General features: G+C 44.4%; 1 protein-coding gene and 1 long non-coding RNA gene across 4 annotated transcripts in view; one reads left to right on the forward strand and one right to left on the reverse strand.

Moving 5' to 3' along the window:
* The window catches only part of ADK (adenosine kinase), a 283,761-nt gene that overhangs the window by 255,109 nt on the left and 7,885 nt on the right, over positions 1 to 20,767 (reverse strand). For 2 of the 3 annotated variants that reach the window (XM_058188631.1, XM_058188630.1), the window contains exons 1-2: positions 4,547 to 5,249; positions 50 to 124 (exon numbers count right to left, since the gene is read on the reverse strand). In XM_058188631.1, coding sequence (XP_058044614.1) covers positions 50 to 124; positions 4,547 to 5,106 — 635 coding nt within the window. In that variant the 5' untranslated portion in view covers positions 5,107 to 5,249. Of the gene's footprint in view, positions 1 to 49; positions 125 to 4,546; positions 5,250 to 20,767 lie in introns of those variants that run through there. The other variant, XM_058188632.1, reaches the window with a different exon arrangement.
* On the forward strand, positions 5,410 to 6,454 carry LOC131201076 (uncharacterized). The gene is made up of 2 exons (XR_009155777.1): positions 5,410 to 5,518; positions 6,280 to 6,454. It is a non-coding gene; the product is annotated as an uncharacterized LOC131201076 (long non-coding RNA).

Below are 20,767 nucleotides of genomic sequence, written 5' to 3' on the forward strand. Positions count from 1 at the left end.
TGTTTAAGTATTACCCAAAGTGCTGGACTTAACAAGTTTCAAGACTTACTTGTCAAGGAAATCCTTGTCCACCACAGCACAGATGTCGAGGAGAGGGTTTCCCATTCCAAAGAGGACATTTTCACTGCAAGATAAAGTTCTTCAAGTTACTTCATTTTGCAAACTGCAGAGTACTTATAAATCCTCAGCTATTAAGCTCAACACATTTAGTGACTGTTCGAAGTTATAGTGGCACTGAAAAAAGTGACTTATAGCAACAGCACTTAAGACTTATATACCGCTTCATAGTGCTTTTACAGCCCCTTCTAAGCGGTTTACAGAGTCAGCCTATCTCCCCCAACAATCTGGGTCCTCATTTGACCGACCTCTGAAGGATGGAAGGCTGAGTCAACCTTGAGCCTGGTGAGACTCGAACTGCTGCCAGTCGGCAGAGTCAATACTGCAATACCGCATTCTAACCACTGCGCCACTACACTTTCACACTTGCAACCATTGCCGCATCTTCCTGGTCACGTGATCAAAATTCAGATGCTTGGCCAATGACTCATATTCATGACGGGTCGCAGTGTCCTGCCCTGAGGTCATGTGATCCCCTTTTGTGACCCTCTTGTCAAGCAAAGTCAATGGGGGAAGCCAGATTCAATTAACGCTGCCGTGATTTGCTTCAAGCAAGAAAGATCGTAAAATGGGGCAAAACTCACCGAACAACTGTCTCACTTAGCATGAGGAATTTCGGGCTCAGTTGTGGTTCTAAGCTGAGGACTACCTATACAAGCTCACTCCACTTTGAGACTGCAAAACCTTTCTCTCCCCGCCACTGATGTCAGGATTAATTAATGACCTGAACCACTACGCCAAACAGAGATCAATCAAGACCTTTCACAGATTTGTTTTTAAGCCTTTCTGTGTGTTTGTGTAAAAAGCACAGGCAGCGCAAGCGGCTAAGTGGCTTTTGAAATCCTCAAATGTTATTTTATCAAGAGGCACACTTGAAAAGCTTTATCTGTATTCCAGATTTTTTTAAAAAACCAAAGGGGGGGAAAAAAATCAAGTTTGTGGGCACCAGCTGTGCTTCTATAGTTGCCTAAGGAACATTTAAATTCACTCTGTTTGCTGGAACACAAACGTTCAATCAAAGTTTTGTTGATCAATTCCTGTAAGTTAGCTTTTTCTGGCCGTATCTCATGTTGAGTAAATACCTATCAGCATAGCAATAGGCCCCAAAAGCTACGAAGAGGAGCCGTGGATAGAGCATGTGTTTTCCACATTCAATCTCTAATTTTTATTTAATTGGTACTTAAGTCAAGTAGAGCTCGACTGTTCTTGCTAGACAGAATTCACTTACACCAGGGGTGTCAAACTCGCGTCATCACGGCGTTGTCACATGATGTATTGTGACTTTTCCCCCCTTTGCTAAACCAGGTGTGGGCGTGGCCAGCATGTGACGCATCCGGCCCACGGGCCGCAAGTTTCACAGCCCTGACTTACAGCCTTTGTCTACACTGACCACTGATTTCCATTAGGATAAGATAAACTTTTAAGCTGGCCTTTCTGGATAAAATGTGTTTTAAGATTCATCTCTAGCTTATAAACTAATACTAACTAAATTTAAGAGCTGAAAAGTGTGTGTGTGTATCTTGGTTGGGAGGGGGGAAGCAAACATTCTTTATGGTTTATTTTGGCTTCAGTTAATAAAACATTACAATCTTTTTTCAAAGGAAGCCCAAAACTTTTGGCATCTGAAATGGAACCCAAAGGTCTCTTTCTCCAACTGAATCAACATTTTAGGAAATCACACTGGCCCTGTTCAGATACCAATGTCTAGATTTTAGCAGATATATATATATAAAATTTAAATTTAATTTTTTTAAGAGTTTAAAAGTGTTAAAAAGTAAATTTAAAAAATATCCAAGATTAAAAATCCTTTTTGTACAAAGAAGAAAGAAAAATAGGCAGATAGGATCAGGCAAACAGGATCATGGAAATGATCAATGTTAACAGAAATGTATCACAATAAACGACTACAGCTGTAACTCTTTAAGCAGATGCTTCCATGTCACAAGCTAGCCCCAAGTTTATAAAATAAGGTTCACGTGGGATATTGTCTTCTTCAAGTTAAGGTCACCACACAGGGGTCTCCAACCTTGGCAACTTTAAGCCTGGAAGACTTCAACTCCCAGAATTCCCCAGCTACCTTTGCTGGCTGGGGAATTCTGGGAGTTGAAGTCTGCCAGGCTTAAAGTTGCCAAGGTTGGAGACCCCTGGTAACTACCACTCAGAACTGAAAATCAGGTTTCTAGAGGCCATTCTAGAAATTTCAAGAGGATAGCCTCATCTAGGCTGAGCTGCAATGAAATTCATTTTCCACGAGACTGGCAAACAGAAAGACTGAGTTCATTTTCAAACATCATGCCTTTCCCACCAGTAATTTCAAAGATTTTTACTCTGGCCTTGACTAGTGCCAAAATTCAACCCTGCAATCAACTCTCAAAAAGTTGAAACACCTCATTACTAAAATAAATTAAGAATCTTCTGGGAAGACAAGAATGTTACTGGCACATTTCAGCTTTATTTATGTAAAGAGCTGGCTTTGATTCCAGTGATATATAAGTCTTGTAAATAAACTTGGAAAACCGGAAAATCAATGTTCAGCCATCAAGCTCACTGTGCAATGTGGTTTATACTTAAGAGTTCACAGATCTTCACAATTGTTGTAAAGTCTAAAGCAGGGGTCTGTAAACTTGGCTCTTTTAAGACTTGTAGACCTCAACTCCCAGAGTTCCATAGCCAGCTTTGCTGGCTGAGGAACTCTGGGAGTTGAAGTCCACAAGTCTTAAAAGAGCCAAATTCGCAGACCCCTGGTCTAAATAATTTTAGCTAAACTACCCTGAATGTACTGGACCTATTGGCATATAATTGGTTACTCTGATATCTGAAATATCTGTTCTTTCAGAACTATGTTGAAAATCTTACTCACAATCTCTTGCAATTGTAGCAGAACATTAAACACAGAAAATGTTTTGAGACATCCAATATTATTGCAGTCACAGCAAAACCTCACTTGGTTAAAAGAAAGGAAACATCCCATCAATCAGTAATTTCTACAACTCCGCACCCACTCGGGTTATCTCAAACTTCAGATCTGATAAAAAGTTGGATGAATTAAGTTCCAGACAGGTTCTGTATTCGTGGATTTGGGTTACCAGCTCTTCCGGATTGAATCTGAAGGACTGCATTGACTTGGTGGAATCCATGAATCTCAAATTTCAAGTTAAAAGCATTTGTTTACAAATCCCCAATGGCTTGGCTCTCTTGATCCAGCCAGATTATGGATCCACGCAGGCTATGGAGCCAATTGCCATGCATGGAGCAATTTGGGGTTTGGCAAAGGCCAGACCCCAAACCTTCAAAGCCTTGAAAGGGGTCCTGATGATCAAAGATCATATTGTCCTGCCTGCTATTGGAGGCCCTCCTGTCTTTAGCCTTGTGTTGCAAGAACAGCATGGCGCAATCCCATCCTTGCCTACAACGATACCTGGCAAATGCCTTTTCCAAAGGAAACAGGGCCAAATTCACCCTACACTTTTTGCTTTGGATCCGGGCAAAGGTTTCAAAATCAACTCCATTAGATTGCTGAGACAATCCCTCCTGCCCTGTTTTTGGGCACGATTTATTCACTTAAAGAGGGTCAGAAAAAGCCCCAGGATCGGAAGAAGTTCTCCAAAGAGATCGGATAAAAAACAGCTCGACCGAGCCAGAAACTTTCTAGAGCTTTAAAGGGGGTTAGGAGGAGAATCCAAGCCGCTGACCCAGTCAGCCAACCGGCCTTTGTCGACCATCCTACAGGTAAAAAGAACTCTCGGATGGGGAGATGCGCGATCCAGATCCGGGCAGGTCTGTTTTTTGTTTTTTTTTAAAAGATCCGAACTGTTTTTCCCCCTTAAGCGGGCTGGAGAAAAATCCGGGTTAATCAGCCGCCAGAGTTCTTTCCAAACGGTTTGCCTGCTTATCGCTGCAATGCAAGGCTTCCCAAAATCTTGGAGGGGGTGCGTTTGGATCGGAGGGAAAAGAGGGTCAGGCTCCTCCGCTAAAACCGACGCCGCGTCCCGGGCAGATTCTCTCTCTCTCTCCCGCACTTAAAAGCAACCCCGCGTATTTGGTATCCAGAGCCAGCGCTGGCGCTTTGGATCCAGGGAACTTGCTGGGGCTCCGGCGAGCGAGCGAGGTCCCTTCCCCGATTCGGCAGCTCCACAGACCGCTTCGTCCGGGCAGGGGCGCGCGGGAGACGGACGGCCACGCTCCCTTTGGCTTTGCAGGGGATGCGGCGGCGGCGGCGGCGGCGGCGGCTGCCTTCCTCCCTTGGCCGCGAGGGAGCCCTCCACCCTCTCCAACGCCTGCGGAGCGCTGAGCCGGCGCAAGTCCCGCTAACTTAGTTAGCGGCTTTGGGGGGGGGGTGCAGCGGGGGCGGCCAAGCATCCCCGCGCTGTGCCTGAAGCCTGGGCGGCTGCGGGTCCCTTGGGAAGCCTGGGGCGGGCAGCCCACCTACCTGAGGGTGGCCATGGCGCCGGCGGCTGGCGAGCAATGACGGCCCCCTCGCCTGCACGCAGGGCGCTCCCCCGCCTTCCCGCTCCAGGCGCGCGCTGGGGACGGAGCCCGGGGCTCGGGGCCGCCCGGCCGCGCCTCCCTTCTGCCCAACGTGCTCGCCGCCATTGGCTGGCACGGGGGAAGAGCCGGCTGGGGTTGCACGTTCCCGCGGCGGGGCGCGCCATCTTTGCCGGCCGGGGACGCGCCCCAGCTCCTCCCTTCCGCCGGCTGCCTTGCGGGCCAGGGGCGAGGCGCGCTCCCGCGGCCGGGTTTGGGGAAAAAGCGGCGCCCCACCTGTGCGCCGCAGACGGGCGCGCCGAGCGGAGATCCGCCCCGCCGCCTTCGGCTCCCGGCCGTCAGGCTGCGCCGGAGATGATGCCTGGCTCCGCAGCCTGCTTGTTTCTTCGCCCCGGCCGCCCTCCGCGAAAACCCCGGGAGCCCAGGCGGGCCTCGTGGGAAGCGGGCCCGGCTCTTCCACCTTCCACAGCGCCGGGCGGAACCCTTGAGGTGCCCCGATGCCATTTCTACCTACTTTGCTAAACTCCAGAAGGGACCCAGCGACGTTGAAGTCAAAGCTGCCGCCCGTCTATATCGCGGCGATTTCTTCCCCGGCGTGGCTTTCTTCGTTCGCACGACATCCGTGTCCCGAATTCAACCGGGGCTTCTTCCTTGCAACCAGTTTCAGGGTTCGTGCAAGGCGTCCAGCCTCTGAACTAAAACGCCAGGACTGGCCCCGGGTTGACTTCCTTCAAACCCCGTTTAAGGGCTGATGTGATGCCCCGATGGGGAGAAGGAATGACGCGACAAACGGGAGGAAGAAGCACAGCAATTTGGACCAGAATTGTTACCCAAGAAAGTGTCCTTCGGGTGAACATAAAGGGGAGGCAGAGAGGAAGCACATTCAGATGTAGAAAATCAACCTCAATTCTTCAAGGTACACTGGACTAGAAACCAAAGCCATGGGTGCTAATACTAGTTTTACGGTAAACCTAATACAAGTAATCCTTGATGTACGACCACTTCTTTAACAACAGTTCAGATTTATGATGGTCTGGGGTGGGGGAATGACATGACCCACCCTTAAAAGTATTACAACTGTTGTACCACCAGATTCACTTAATGACCATGTTCACTTAACAACAGTGATATGCTTAGTGACCACAGTAAAAAAAAAAAGGGTCCATCCGCATGTGCTAGGTGACCAAAAACCTATGTCCCAATTGTGGCCATAAGATGAGGACCACCTGTCGACGCATCTTCTTCTGAATGTGCTTCCCCTCCTTTCACAAGAACTTGCAGGGGGTCTTGTCTGAGGTGCTTTCTCAGGCTGCAGTTCTAGGCTGGACTTGGTTTCCTTTTATCTGACGGTGGTTGGGCTGCAGCTGTTCCTCAGCATTACTCCTTGTACTAACTGTCACTATTTTCAAATTAGCAAATGGCTCACACATACACACACAGAGAGAGAGCAGAGCCACTGGGTGAAACCACCTCTTGCCTTGTTCTTTAAGTGAGGCCTGGTGAAAGAGCCCTCTGGCATGGAAGATGAGCACGGAGGCCATTGTTCCTGTGAGTGAACGATCCCAAGCCCAGCCAAAAAAGGGCTCAGGTGACAAGAATCTAGCTAGCCAGACAGACAAGTCGAACAGGTGAGGGCACCGGGGTTGCTGACCTTCTTCTTCTAATAACTGCTTTCAGGTAAAGAAACTCAGCAGAGCTTTGAAGATCAAAAACAGGTATGGCTACCTTACCCACGCTAGCCGGCAGCTGGCTCAAACTAAAACTATGACGTGTTTTCCTTGTTTGTATCTTAAGGAATAGTAGTAGAACATAAAACCAAGCTGGAAAATAAAGCCGTGATATAAAGCCTTAATGTTGTGTGAACCCAACTGATGTGGTTCATTAAGTACAGTGTGGTTAAGCAAGACAACTTAATAGGTTGCTAGAAAAGAGCCAGTGCATTGCCTATCATGTCACATGCTCTGATGATTGGGTATATATTCAACATGACAAGTTTCTGGTTTTTGAGGAACAAGCACTTAAGACACAAAAACTAGAAGTCTACAGAGACAAGTTTCTGGACAAAGCGGAGCCTATTTTTCCTAAGGTAAAGGTAAAGATTCCCCTAGCACATACATGCTAGTAGTTCCCGACTCTAGGGTGCGGTGCTCATCTCCGTTTCAAAGCCGAAGAGCCAGTGCTGTCCGAAGATGTCTCTGTGGTCATGTGGCCAGCATGACTCAACACCAAAGGCGCACGGAACGCTGTTACCTTCTCACCAAATGTGGTCCCTATTTTTTCTACTTGCATTTTTAGGTGCTTTCAAAACTGCTAGTTTGGCAGAAGCTGGGACAAGTAACGGGAGCTCACCCCGTTACACGGCAGCACTAAGGATTCGAACCGCCAAACTGCCGACCTTTCGATCGACAAGCTCAACATCCTAGCCCCTGAGCCACCGCGTCCCTTTTTTTTTTCCCTACACAGTATTTTTCCTACACAGTACCTAATTTGAGGGCCCCCATACATTAAGAAAATGGAAACTTAGGCTATAAATAAAAATTCACACAACATGCTCAGTACAGTTTGCCGGCTTAGGCCAGGATGTTATATAGGATCCAGCAAACGTGGAATTACTCACTAAATCACGGTTTGATATGTGACACTATCTCATATACAGATATCAGCACTTTAGAGCCTGAGCTAAATAGGAAATGCTTCTTTGGATAACAGATTTCCGAGAATAACATATGGCAGGCGTAACAAAATCTGTTGGAAGGAAAGAACCTACAGGATACAATTAGCACTCTGGAAATCAATACTGTCAGATTTTAAAGCTCATTGGGGCTGGTGTTATAGCTAGTCAAAGAAATCGGAATCAAACTAGAAAATTCAAATGCCTCCTCAGGTATCACTGTCGGCGACTGCATTAGTTTACAGAGGTTCCTGGATTCTTGGGATGTAAATGCCTAGGATTATCATAAATATGAAGACAATAATGGGGGACGCCTTAGGCTTGCAGCAATACAAGTAGCTCTCACTTACTGACTGTAATTAGGACCATAACTCAGTCATTAAGCGATGCAGTCCTAAGATGCGATGTTACCTCCCCGACTTACGATTGCAGTTCCAACTGCAACCTTCCCCATTGACTTCGCTTGTCAGAAGCTGGCAAGAAGGTCACAAATGACAGTCACGTGACCACGGGACACTACAATGCCCATGATCACAAGGACCCATTAACTGCCTCTTGGGCAGCACCAGCATAACTTAAAAATGTCCCTGAACAAGTGGATGTTAAGCAAGCATTACCTGCATGTGATTTCAAAGACACCCGCAGTTGTACTCAGGCTAAAACTCTGGAAATATGCACTCCCACACTTGCTGTATGAAGGTCAGTTTCCAAAAGTACTTTTTCTTAAAATACCTAAAAAGTGCAACTGCAGCGGCCCGCATGGTGTTGTGCAGACCTTGGTGTGCACATGTATCACTTCTGTGGGAGCTGCATTGGTTGCCGATTTGCTTCCAGGTGCAATTCAAGGTGCTGGTTGTCATCTTTAAAGCCCTTCATGGCTTGGGACTAGATTATCTGAGGGACCGTCTCTTGTCAGTCACATCTATCCGACCCATCAGAGCGGGGAGGCAGGGAACGTTGTGGGTCCCTTCCCCGAGGGAGACACACCTGGTGGGACCCAGAAGAAGGGCCTCCTCCGTGGTGGCTCCCTCTCTCTGGAACATCATTCCCCCAGAGATTAGAATGGCCCCCACTTTAATACTCTTCCAGAAGGCGCTGAAGACCTGGTTCTGCCAGCGGGCCTGGGGAACCCAGAGTGGGTTGGAGCTCATTAAATGGCTCGAGTGATGTGCTATCACTGGGGTGGGGGGGGGAAGGGAGGTGGGGGTGATTTTTTTATTTGGTACTATATTAATTTGTTTGACTTTTTTGGTTAGTTTTTACTGTTTTAAATATGGTCTTATCTTCTGTAAGCCACCTTGAGTCTCCATGGGCGAATAGGCGGCAATATAGATTAAACAAACAAACAAACTCAGACATTTACATCTCCCCAGTGGAGCTTTTCAAAGCCTTTTCAGATAGATCCGTCTGGGCCTTGGCAGAAAACCCAGAAGGCTTTCCAGCCTTGAAATGAAAATTGCTGATGAGCTTCACCAACCTTGCGCTCGCCAAGGAAGTTAGGCATCCATCAGCACACATTTTCAGGAAGTACCTGCTTCCTGAAAGGTCCCGAAGGTGCTTTTTTTTCCAAGAGGCAACTGAACTTTCTTGGTTTTTTTTTTCTTTGAAGACGTTTTGCTTCTCATCCAAGAATCTTCTTCAGTTCTGACTGGATGCTGGAGAATGGAAGGATTTATACTCCTTGTCCTTGCAGACAGCTGGACATTTGCATTCTTTTAGACAGTTGTTTAAGGTTACCTGGAGGTTTATCTGTTGTCCTCAGGATCACCTGAATGGTGCAAATGGGTGGGGAGCCTCCTTGGAACTGTTGAAAGGACTGTGTTGTAGACTGGAGATAGATGATGCTCCCCTTCTGTTGAGAGAGGGCTGTTCAATTTTGAAATAGATGGCTTCTTTTAACGACCCGCTAAAAGAATGCAAATGTCCAGTTGTCTGCAAGGAATATAAATCCTTCCATTCCTTACCATCCAGTCAAGAGCTGAAGAGGCTTCTTGGATGAGAAGTGAAACACCTTCAAAGAAAAACCAGAAAGTCCAGTTGCCTCTTGGGGAAAAAAAGCACCTTTGAGACAATCATCACCTGGATGACTGAGAATCTCCACAGATACCTGCTTCCTTGCTCTGCGTTCTCCGCCAGCCTGCAGAGAGAAAGCCCCAGATTCCATCCCACGACCCGGCCGAGCCTCTCTTTGTGTCCACCCACAAAGCTCCAGATTTTCTTATCCCTTGGCCCAAGTTCAGAAGCCATCTCTGAAAGCTCGTCATTCTGCAGCCCGCAAAAGCTGGTTTCACATTAAACAAGAAGAGTCAAACCAACCACCCTCAAACCTGGCACAATGCGCTCCTTGCACCAGCCACCATTTTCACGTCTTCATGTGAAAACTCAGCCAACCAAACCCAACGTTTCCACACAATCCGCCCACTAAGCGCCGAGTACTCTGTGAAGCCGAGGTAGCGAGATACCCAAGAATCAGGTTTGACCATTAATAATTAGGCAAAAGGAGGAATTTCTCAAAGGAAAAAAACATTTTGCTGCAGCTAACGATCCTGACAATGGACCGCTTCAGTGCCAGCATTCGAGCGAAGGATTCCTTGCCCTTGAAATAAACCCTCAGTCGGCTTTTCTATCTTGTAATAATTTTGTTGTCAGGTTATTAAGAGGGAGCAATTTTACAATACAAACCAGCTGGATGGCCCCACCCCGCCCCGCCCAGGAGTCTCCATGCGGCTCGTTTTGGATGCAGGTAAGGGCAGGGTGCGCATGGAGGCTCGGGGAGGGCAAAAAACGGGCCTACTGAAAGTTTGGGAAGGCAGGAAATGGCTTCAGAGGGCCGGGGGAGCCTGGGGAGGCTGTTTTCGACCTCCTGGAGGCTTGAGGAAAGCCTCCAGAACCCTGGGAGGGCAAAAACGCAGGAGGCCAACTAGGCCACGCCCATCATGGCTACACCCACCCAGCAACCGGGCAGAGAACCCCTTGCTAAAAATTTTGAAGCCCACCCACCCCTGAACTTGTTACTTTGAGTTCTGGAATTGTTATCGGTGACAAAAAGGTGCTAATCGACAGGAAAAGCCCTACGGATACAATTCCTGGAAATCCCTTCTTACAAGGATGTAGGGATCCACTAGAACAGTGGCTGGGCTGTCCTGTGTCCTTGTTAGATTTCTACACCGCTTCCGTTCGCAGATTCTCCTCCCCAAAGCATGAGAACTACACCCATAAGACTAGATACTATGAGACCATGATCTGCCCAGGGTCATTTAAGAACCTGCCACTCTCCTTTCATGAATATCCCATACCCAATGGAGGGGGCCTAGTAGCAATGGCATTTAGTCTTATATACTGCTTCACACTGCTTTACAGCCCTCTCTAAGTGGTTTACAGAATCAGCATCTTGCCCCCCAACAATCTGGGTCCTCAGTTTACTGACCTCGGAAGGATGGGAGGCTCAGTCAACCTTGAGCCAATCAGAATCGAACTCCTGACAGTGGACAGTCAGCCTGCAATACTGCATTCTAACCACTGCGCCACCACGGCTCTTAACCCAAACCAACAAGAGGCACTGAAGACCATGTGCTTCCTAAACCTGGCCTGCTAGGGCAGTTTCATCATTTAATTCTAAATTTCCACGAGACAAGACTGAGTTCAGCCCCTAAGGCGGAAGGGCAGCGCATCCACACTGCACCCCTTCAGAGGAGTCCCCAGCTGTGTCTTTATGGGAAGCACAGCAGCTGCCCTCCCCTCAATGCATAATCCCTATATATTATTCATTAATCCGGAATACCAATTCCTCAGCCAGCCCAGATGATCTTGTTAAGTATTAATCACCACTTCCTTTCTTGATCCAAATAGAAACCATGTCTAACCTGCCTGTCTAAATAAGACTCCTGTGTGCAAATTCAAAAAGGTTAGGGTTAGGATCAGTTGACTGCAAAAGGCATGATGTTGCTTTCTCTTTCGTCTTCTTTTTTCCTTTATTTTTCTGCACTTTCTACACCTTTCTTCTTTCTTTTAGTTTAATTTGTAATCGTTTTTACTGTGCTAAGAACTTCAATAAAATTATTAAGAAAAAAACTGCAAATTTTTTTTCTTCTTTCTTCTTTCTTACTATTACTATACAATATACAGCAGAGGCTCTCAACCTTTGCAACTTTAAGCATAGCTGGCTGGGAAATTCTGAGTGTTAAAGTCCACACATCTTAAAAGTTGCAAAGGTTGAGAAACATTGATACCCAATGTCTGTAGAGATTCTTTTTTTTTTGTCACAACAGTATATACAAGCATCAACATAAAATAACTACATATCATATAAGCATATATAGGAGCAAAAGTATGCAATAACTATATTAATTTGATATAATGAAAGGAAACAATAGGACAGGAACGGTAGGCACTTTTGTGCTCTTATGCACGCCCCTTACGGACCTCTTAGGAATGGGGTGAGGTCAAAAGTAGACAGTTTTTGGTTAAAGCTTTTGGGATTTTGAGAAGAGACCACAGAGTCAGGTAATATGTTCCAAGCATTAACAACTCTGTTACAGAAGTCATATTTTCTGCAATCAAGATTGAAGCGGTTAACATTAAGTTTGAATCTATTGTTTGCTCTTGTATTATTGCGATTGAAGCTGAAGTAGTCTTCAACAGGAAGGACATTGCAATAGATGATTCTGTGTGTTAAACACAGATCTTGTCGGAGTCGGCGGAGTTCTAAGTTTTCTAAGCCCAGGATTTCAAGTCTGGAGGTATAAGGTATTTTGTTGTTTTCAGAAGAGCGGAGAACTCTTCTTGTAAAATATTTCTGGACACGTTCAATTGTATTAATGTCAGAGATGTGGTATGGGTTCCAGACAGGTGAGCTGTATTCAAGAATAGGTCTAGCAAATGTTTTGTATGCTCTGGTTAGTAGTGTAGAGTTTTTGGAAAAGAAGCTATGCAAAATTAGGTTTACAACTTTTAGAGACTTTTTTGCTATGTAGTTGCAGTGGGCTTTGGCACTTAGATCATTTGATATGAAAACTCCAAGATCTTTAACGGTGCGAGTCATCTGTAAGGTAATGTCCATCAAGCTTGTACTTAGTGTTTGGGTTCTTTTTTCCAATACGTAAGACTGAGCATTTGCTGGTTGAGATTTGGAGTTGCCAAGTTTTAGACCAATCGGATACAAAGTCAAGGTCTTCTTGAAGGGTGGTAGTATTGTTGGTGGTGTTAAATAGTTTGACATTGTCAGCAAAGAGAACACAATAACTTGAGATATGGTCACAGAGATCATTTATGAAGAGTGTTGGTCCAAGAACGCTGCCTTGAGGAACGCCACTTTTGACAGGAACAGGATTTGATAGAGCATTGCCAATTTTGACCATTTGTTGTCTGTTTGACAGGAAAGCAGGTATCCAATTGTGAAGAGGTCCTGAAATGCCGTAGGATTTTCTGTCATCCAGGTCATGGTTGTCCCAAAGGTGCTTTTTTTCAGGAGGCAACTGGACTTTCTTGTTTTTTCTTTTGAAGACGTTTCGCTTCTCATCCAAGAAACTTCTTCACCTCTGACAGGATTGTGGGGAATGGAAGGATTTGTATTCCTTGCAGACAGCTGGTCATTTGCATCCTTTTAGAGGGTACTTGAAGTACTTGGAGGTTTATCTGTGTCCTGAGGGTCACTTGAGTGGTGCTCCTGGTTCCTGTAGCCTGCAATTTTTTCTCTGGGAAAACTAAGGACCGTCCTGGTCTACCCAATGCGAAGAGGAAATGCTATTGCTATTGCTATTGACTCAGCCTTCCGAGGTCCCAGATTGTTGGGGGCAAGAGGCTGAAGTGTTTAGAGGGGGCCATAAAGCACTGTGAGGATGTATATAAGTCTAAGTGCTATTGCTATCAACATGCAGAGGTCAATTTAAAATGATTTGTTGTGTGGTAGGATTTTACACAGAGCATGGTAAGATACAGAACAAAACAATGACTGAACAGTAAATATCAAATATCATCCGTCGTTTAATTCCTTCGATCAGCTTTCCAGTGCAGTGCAAGAGAACGCAGCGTAGATTACAAAAAAGGTAAATGTAATTTATAGAGCCGGCACAATGGAAAAAAGGATTCTGCTCAATGCTGAAAACTCAAAGAAACTGGGTCAGCTGCCTTTACACAATCAAGAGAGCAAAGCCAAGCATACAAATCTTAAATGCTAATAAAACAAACAGAATAGCATTCGCGTTGATCTTAAAAAGACAAATAATAATGCCTCGCTTGCTCTCCCTCCCTTCAAGACAACTCAGGATTGTCCACAGAAAAGGAGTCAAAAAAGTCAAGATGGCGGCCACCTCAAGCGATTAAAGCCCTGTCCTTTTTTAACAACTGACATTAAAAAGGGGCGGAGCTTCAGTTGTATTGATTGTGGTATTTTGACCGCCAGGACACTGTCCAGTTAGACCAATAACGTTGAAAGGTCTTAGCATCACCCTGCCAAATCAAACATCATCGTTGTATAAATTATGTGAATTACTTAGTTTATGCCAGTCACCAGATGACATCCTAACACAAAGTTGTTATCCAGATATCATCAACTTACAACCACAGTTGGAAGCTGAATTTCGATCACGAATCAAGGCGTTGGTTAAGCGAATCAAGCCCAATTTTACAATCTTTTCTGCCACGATTAAGCAGGAATCTGGTTGCTTGTTGGTAGCTGGCGGTGAAAGTCCCAAGATAACCCCAAGATGCTGCATCCGTCGTAAATACATGCCGGTTGCTAAGCACCTAATTTTTGATCATGTGACCACAGGGCGGCCACCAATGGTCTTATAACGCAAGGATCAGTTGGAAGTCACTTTTTTCAATGCTGCTATAATTTCAAACAGTCACTACAGAAAAAGTTGTAAATTGTGGACTACCTATAATGTGTGTGACATTGTTTGACCCACAAGCCCACCTTTGAAATATGTGCCCCCCCCAAAAAAAAATAACACAGCAATGCAATTTTCTTAATAAACTCTTTCAGATCTCTCTGGATCATGGACTCAAAGGCTGGAGAATTAAGGTTGCGAGACCCAACACAGGGTCTGTCTTGGGTGCCACCTCCATGGTGGGGAATAGAGGGGCGGGAGACTGGCCTTGGGGTGGGGGAGTCAGATTGGGATCCTTTGCTGCCCTATTATTCCGAGAGAGGAGTCACTCCAGCAATTTGGCTAGAATTTTCTTTCATTTTTTTCATCTCGTTATAAAAACACAAAGAAAAGGAAGGATCAATAAAACGAGGCACTGAAAGACAGCCAAATACCCACAAATGATTTACTTAATCATAGTTTAATCAACCCTCCTTGTATTTGATACGTGAAAACAGGGTTGGTTGTTGCCAAGTTGAAAGTTAAAAGCAAAGCAACCACATTAGAGCCAAATGCCTTGCATGGTTTTCTTTTGATAGGGCAGAAAAATAGATTAATACTCAGGTTCTTAAACTAATGTCACTTGCCTAACGGAGAAAACTACCCTATTTCAGAGACATTTTTCTCTCTCCTTTCACAATTCAAGACAGAAGCCTTCCAATGCAATTACAGGCAATTCAGTATACAAAAAAGAAAGAAAGAAAAATTACAGGATGTTTATCTTCCTTATTAAAGTTCTTAATCTAAGCTTTTACAGTACTGAAAGCAAACATTTATATGGGTCTCTACTAAAAATAAATTTGGAACAATTTGGAACAAGATATATGGCAATTTTTAGCTAAAAGTTCAGCTAATAATGTGAACCTTCCAGAAAACAGGATTTGTAACCAAAGTTTGGGGATTTTTTGGAACAAATTACTGATTTTGAAAATCCGAAACTCTGGTCAATCTGGGTTCAAAGGATATGGAAAGTTACAAACTCTGCTTCAAAAGTACAAAAGTCCTGTGGGTGGAATTCGCTTTATCCTGAAAACACAGTTTCAAGTCCTGAAAACACAGCTTGTAGGCGAAGTCAAACCAAGTTAGTAAAGATTTAAAAAGATGCTTTACATAAATTTTAACAGGATGCCTCTTCATTTGTGTACCTTTAAAAACCACAATTTACGAATGTGTTCCATTTTAAAAGATTCTCTTGAACAAGACAGATATGCCTCTTCTTTTCTAATGGAAAGAACCATCAAAATCTCTGGAATACCAGGAAAATAATTCCTTCTTTCAGTAAAATATGCATGCGATGCACAAACCCCTTAATCCCAAAGTTGGACAAGAAGGGAAACAAAAATGAATTTCTATAAAAGGAAGAATCACATGAAATATGCAACAACAACAAAAGAATAAAGAAATCTGCATTTGGAAAGATTCCTGGACACCCAGATGTCAAAGGATGTCCTTAAGGTCATGACAAAATTGTCAAGATTTAAGACAATCACCCAACTTGGAAATGGCAAGCTGGAGAAGACCAGAAAAGGAAGTTTAAGGCTTTTGCTTTGAAAAGTCTGCTACTTTTTTTAGAAATAGACAACCCATATCATTAGGAATCAGCATGAAAATTTTGATTTTCAGTTGGCCATGGGTGCCGAGTGTCATTTTATTTCTCTGCACGAGTTATGGCATTGGATGTGTCCTGCTTTAAAACATTAGATTCTGTTTTTTAGACTTTCCTGCAATTTGCAATAATAATCTGAAAATTTTCCACTGTTTTTCCAGAGATTCTGCTTCATTTGTACAAAAATACTGTTTGGAGTCCTTAATCCTAAACTTGTTTGCTTGCAGATGTTTCATTACTAACATTGTAAAAAAAACTATTGCTTAACAAATTAAAGTAAAAGAAGTTGCTGTTTTACTGTTGTCTGAACAACTTTATTTTTTTCTTCTGTAGTGAACATCCACAATTCCCTATGAATATTTAAGTATATATTTTGCCTTTTTACATTTGCTTACAATTTTACCTTTGCTTTAAATTAAATTTGATTTCATTTATTTCTTGTGAGTTGGGCCTAAGGGACCAACATTGGGAAAACTCAAATGTTCTAAGTGCAGCTATTCTATGCTGCATGACCAGTAGGTGACACTTCAGATAGTATTTCAACTTCTTTATTTGGATATTTTAAATGCTAGAAAGGCAGCAGAGGGTGTGAGATGCCACTGCTCTCACACGGGATTAGACATTAGGTAAGATACCCACTACAGGACAGGAATTACTAAGCAAGAACTATAAAGCGGCTATAGGAGGAGAGGCCAGGTGCAAAGACTCAAAGCACTTCTGAGAATTGCCGTCCTCCAGCATTCAACCCTGCAGACCTCAGCACAACAAACATACACAGAAAGAGTATGCCTTACTTACTCTGTAGTAAACCCTTCTGGGTGAAGCAGACTTTACTTCCAAGTAAGAACACATAAACTAGAGGAGACTGATTTAGTCAGCTTACTTGTAGGTTAGGTTGAACCTGAGGATGACCATCATGCAGTGGTGGGATTTAAATAATTTAACAACCGGTTCTCTGGCTGGGTAGGCGTGGCCGGGTGGTCATGTGACTGGGAGGGTGTGGCCAACTCAACGTCACTCATCACACCCAGCCCCGGCTCCCAGACACTTGCCTCAAAGGCAGAGGTAGGATTCAGCAATTCTGACTGGTTCAGACTAATCCCACCACTGGTTGGCCTGCCCATTTTTGGGCCATGTTTTTGGGCCGTTTTCACCAGTGATGGGATTAGCCAGTTCGCCAAACTGGGCAGAATTTTAACAAACGGTTCTCCCGAACTGGTCCAAACCAGCTGAATCCTACCTCTCCCATCATGGGCATCTTGGGATGACCATCATGGGTATCTTGAAGAGAAGAAAACCATAAGTGGTCTTAGTTAATATGTTGGAGCAAGGCAACCCAGGTTCAAGTCCACTCTCAGCTGTGAAATCTCCCTGGACTCTTGCCCAACAGGATGGTTGTTATATGTCTCGTTTGGATTATTGCAATGCTCTCTACATGGGGCTGCCCTTGAGGTGCACCCGGAGGCTGCAGTTAGTCCAGAATGCGGGTGCGCGAGTAGTAACGGAAGCCACTCGTTGCTCCCACGTAACATCACTGCTACGCAGTCTGTACTGGCTTCCTGTAGTCTTTCGGGTGCGCTTCAAGATTTTGGTTACCATCTTTAAAGCGCTCCATGGCTTAGGACCCGGGTACTTACGGGACCGCCTGCTGTTACCTTAAGCCTCCCACCGACCCGTACGCTCACACAGAGAGGGTCTTCTCAGGGTGCCGTGCGCCAAACAATGTCGGCTGGCAGCCCCCAGGGGCAGGGCCTTCTCTGTTGAAGCTCCTACGCTCTGGAACGAACTTCCCCCTGGCTTACGCCAAGTGCCTGATCTTCGGACCTTTCGCCGTGAGCTAAAAACATACTTATTTATTCAAGCGGGACTGGCTTAATGGTTTTATTAAATTTTAATTGGGGTTTTATTGTTTTAAGGTTTTTAAATTTTTAAATTTTTAAATTTTTAATGTCGGCCTTTTTCTAATATGCTCTGTTTTAAATTTTTGTTTTTAATTGTATATATATAGAGTTTTTATCTTTTTGGCTGTACACCGCCCTGAGTCCTTCGGGAGAAGGGCGGTATAAAAATCTAATAAATAATAATAATAATAATAGAGCACAGGTGTCAAACTCATTCGTGTCACGTGACGATCGCGACATCTTTTGCCTTTGCGGAGCCAGGGTGGGGCGTGGCCTGCATGTGACGTTCCAGCCTGCTGGACACCCCTGTTATAGAGGTAAGATTGGAGAAAGGAGCAACAGTAGAGAAACTGCCTTGAACTTCCAGAAGGAAAATAGGATAGAAATGTAATGAATTATGATACAGGTAGTCCTCACTAACAACAGTTCATTTACTGGCCATTCAAAGTTACAATGACACTTAAAAGTGTGACTTATGACCGTTTTTCACACTTATGACTATTGCAGCATCCCTACGGTCAGGTGGCTTAAATTCAGACGCGTGGCATCTGTCTTATACGTATGATAGTTGCAGTGTCCCGGGGTCACTTTTGCAACCTTCTGACAAGCAAAGTCAATGGGGAATCCAGATTTACTTAACAACCCTGTTATTACCATAACATCTGCACTGCTTCACTTAACAGCTGCGGCAAGGAAGGTTCGTAAAATGGGGCAAAACTCACTTAACAACAGAAATTTTGGGCTCAGTTATGGATGTACGTTGAGAACTAACTGAACTCCATAGTAAACCCCAGTTTGAGCAGAATGCATCTCCCTACTTCACTTGTAAAATTATTTCCGTTTTTTTTTACTTTCCATTATTTTAACACAGCAAAAGCAATATTATTATTATTATTATTTATTATATTTGTATACCGCCCATCTCCCGAAGGACTCAGGGCGGTTCACAGCCAATAAAACAACAGAAAACATATAATACATATAAAACAGCAAAAAGAATAGACAATTAAATTCAGTTGATGCCTTAAAACTTTTAAATACAAATTTAAAACCCCATTTAAACCCCTGATTTAAAAACCCCAATATAAAACTACGTTCAAGCTAGTCCTTAAATAAATAAACTCTACTCCTACTCTAGGGACCTCATGAAGCCACCCACATCATTTCCTTGGTCGTCCCAGGGAACTAATTTGCCACCGCTTTCTGCTCTCAACACCCCGAGAACTTTCCAATGGTTTCCCCTCCAAGTGCTAAACCAGAACTAACTCTGCTTAGCTTGGTCAGATTAGCCAAAGTCAAGTAGATGCTAGCACCTAGCTGGGCATCACAAAATCAGGTTAGCTCCAAATATCAATAAAATCAAAGCTCCCTTTTCTTGAAAGATCCACTATGTGAAAACATGTCATCCTGATTTTAACAGAACACAATCTATACCTGTGATGGTGAACCTCTGGCACGTGTGCCAGAGGTGACACACAGCGCCCTCTCTGTGGGCGCGAGAGCTGTTGCCCCAGTTCAGCTCCATTGTGCATGTGTGTGCACCTCCCATCAGCCAGTTGGTCTTTGGGTTACTGCCATGCATACGGGGGGGAGGGGCACGTGCTGGGGGCTGTGCATGCATGCACATGGAGCCCCGTGTGTGTGTGGGGGACGTGTGCATGCACGGTGGGGCGGGGCATGTGCAGAGGACCACATGTGCATGCGCGGGGTGCATGCCGGGGGGGGCGCACGCATTGCATTTTGGGGGTTCAGGCACACATATGTGGCATGCATATGTGCACTTTGGGCAGTCAGTCCGGAAAAGGTTCGCAATCACTGATCTATACAGTTTTGCGATTTGCCTGTGTCACTAAGACCTGGCTTTAGGTACCATATTATACCATAATTTAATGTATTTTATTTTGGCGGAATGAGAGATTTATACAGGTAGTCTTCAAGTTACGACCACAACTGAGGCCAAAATTTAAGTTGCTAAGTGAAACATTTGTTAACTGAGTTTTGCCCAATTTTACGAGCTTTTTAACCACAGTTGTTAAGTGAATCATTGCATTTGTTAAGTTAGTAACACGGTTGTTAAGTGAATCTGGATTCCCCATTGACTTTGCTTGTCAGAAGGTCGCAAAAGCTGATCACGTGACCCCAGGACACTGCAATCATCATAAATATGACTCTCTTGCCAAGCATCTGACTTTTGCCTATAGAGAATCTCAAGTCATCCAGGTCATAGTTGTCCCAAAGGTGCTTTTTTCAAGAGGCAACCGCACTTTCTTGGTTTTTTTTATTTGAAGATGTTTCGCTTCCAAGAATCTTCTTCAGTTCTGACTGGATGCTGGAGACTGGAAGGATTTATACTCCTTGTCCTTGCAGACAATTGGACATTTGCATTCTTTTAGCCACTTGTTTAAGGTCACCTGGAAGATTATCTGTGTCCCCGGGGTCACCTGAGTGGTGCAAATGGGTGTGGGGCCTTCTTGGAACTGTTGAAAGGATTGTGTTGTAGACTGGAAATAGATGATGTCGTATTCCTCCCCATCTGTTGAGAGAGGGCTGTTCATCATGTGACCATGGGGGTACTGCAAGGGTCGTAAGTGTGAAAAATGGTTGTAAGTCACATTTTCAGTCCTGTTGTAACTTTGAACTGTCACTAAATGAAAAGTTGTAAGTCAAGGACTACCTGTAGTCCATAAATGATGATCTATGACTTAATCAAGAAATCACTGACTAAGCAAACCATAGTATAATTGCTTTTATTCCAAGTCCTGAAATCATGGAAATTTAGAATCCTAGGGCTGGAAGGGACCTCAGGGGTCTTCTAATCCAACCCCTGCTCAAGGCAGGAATCTTAAACCGTCCCAGGTAAAGGCTGTCCAGTCTATTTTTTAATAAATGGAGGACCCACAACAATGGGAGTCTCTTGATTGATCATTCTCGGTATCAGAAAATTTCTCCTTACTTCCAAGTTGGCTTTCTCTTTGGTAACTTTGGAGAATAGGCTACGCATCCATAGCTGCCTCAATCATTCATCATCCGATTTAGCCTCCAGACCCTTGATCATCTCTGTTGTTCTTCTTGCACACTTTCCAGGGTCTAATTGAGCCTAAGCTTGGTTTTTTAATGC

This window comes from Ahaetulla prasina, chromosome 6, assembly GCF_028640845.1.
Source record: "Ahaetulla prasina isolate Xishuangbanna chromosome 6, ASM2864084v1, whole genome shotgun sequence".
Lineage (NCBI taxonomy): Eukaryota > Metazoa > Chordata > Lepidosauria > Squamata > Colubridae > Ahaetulla > Ahaetulla prasina.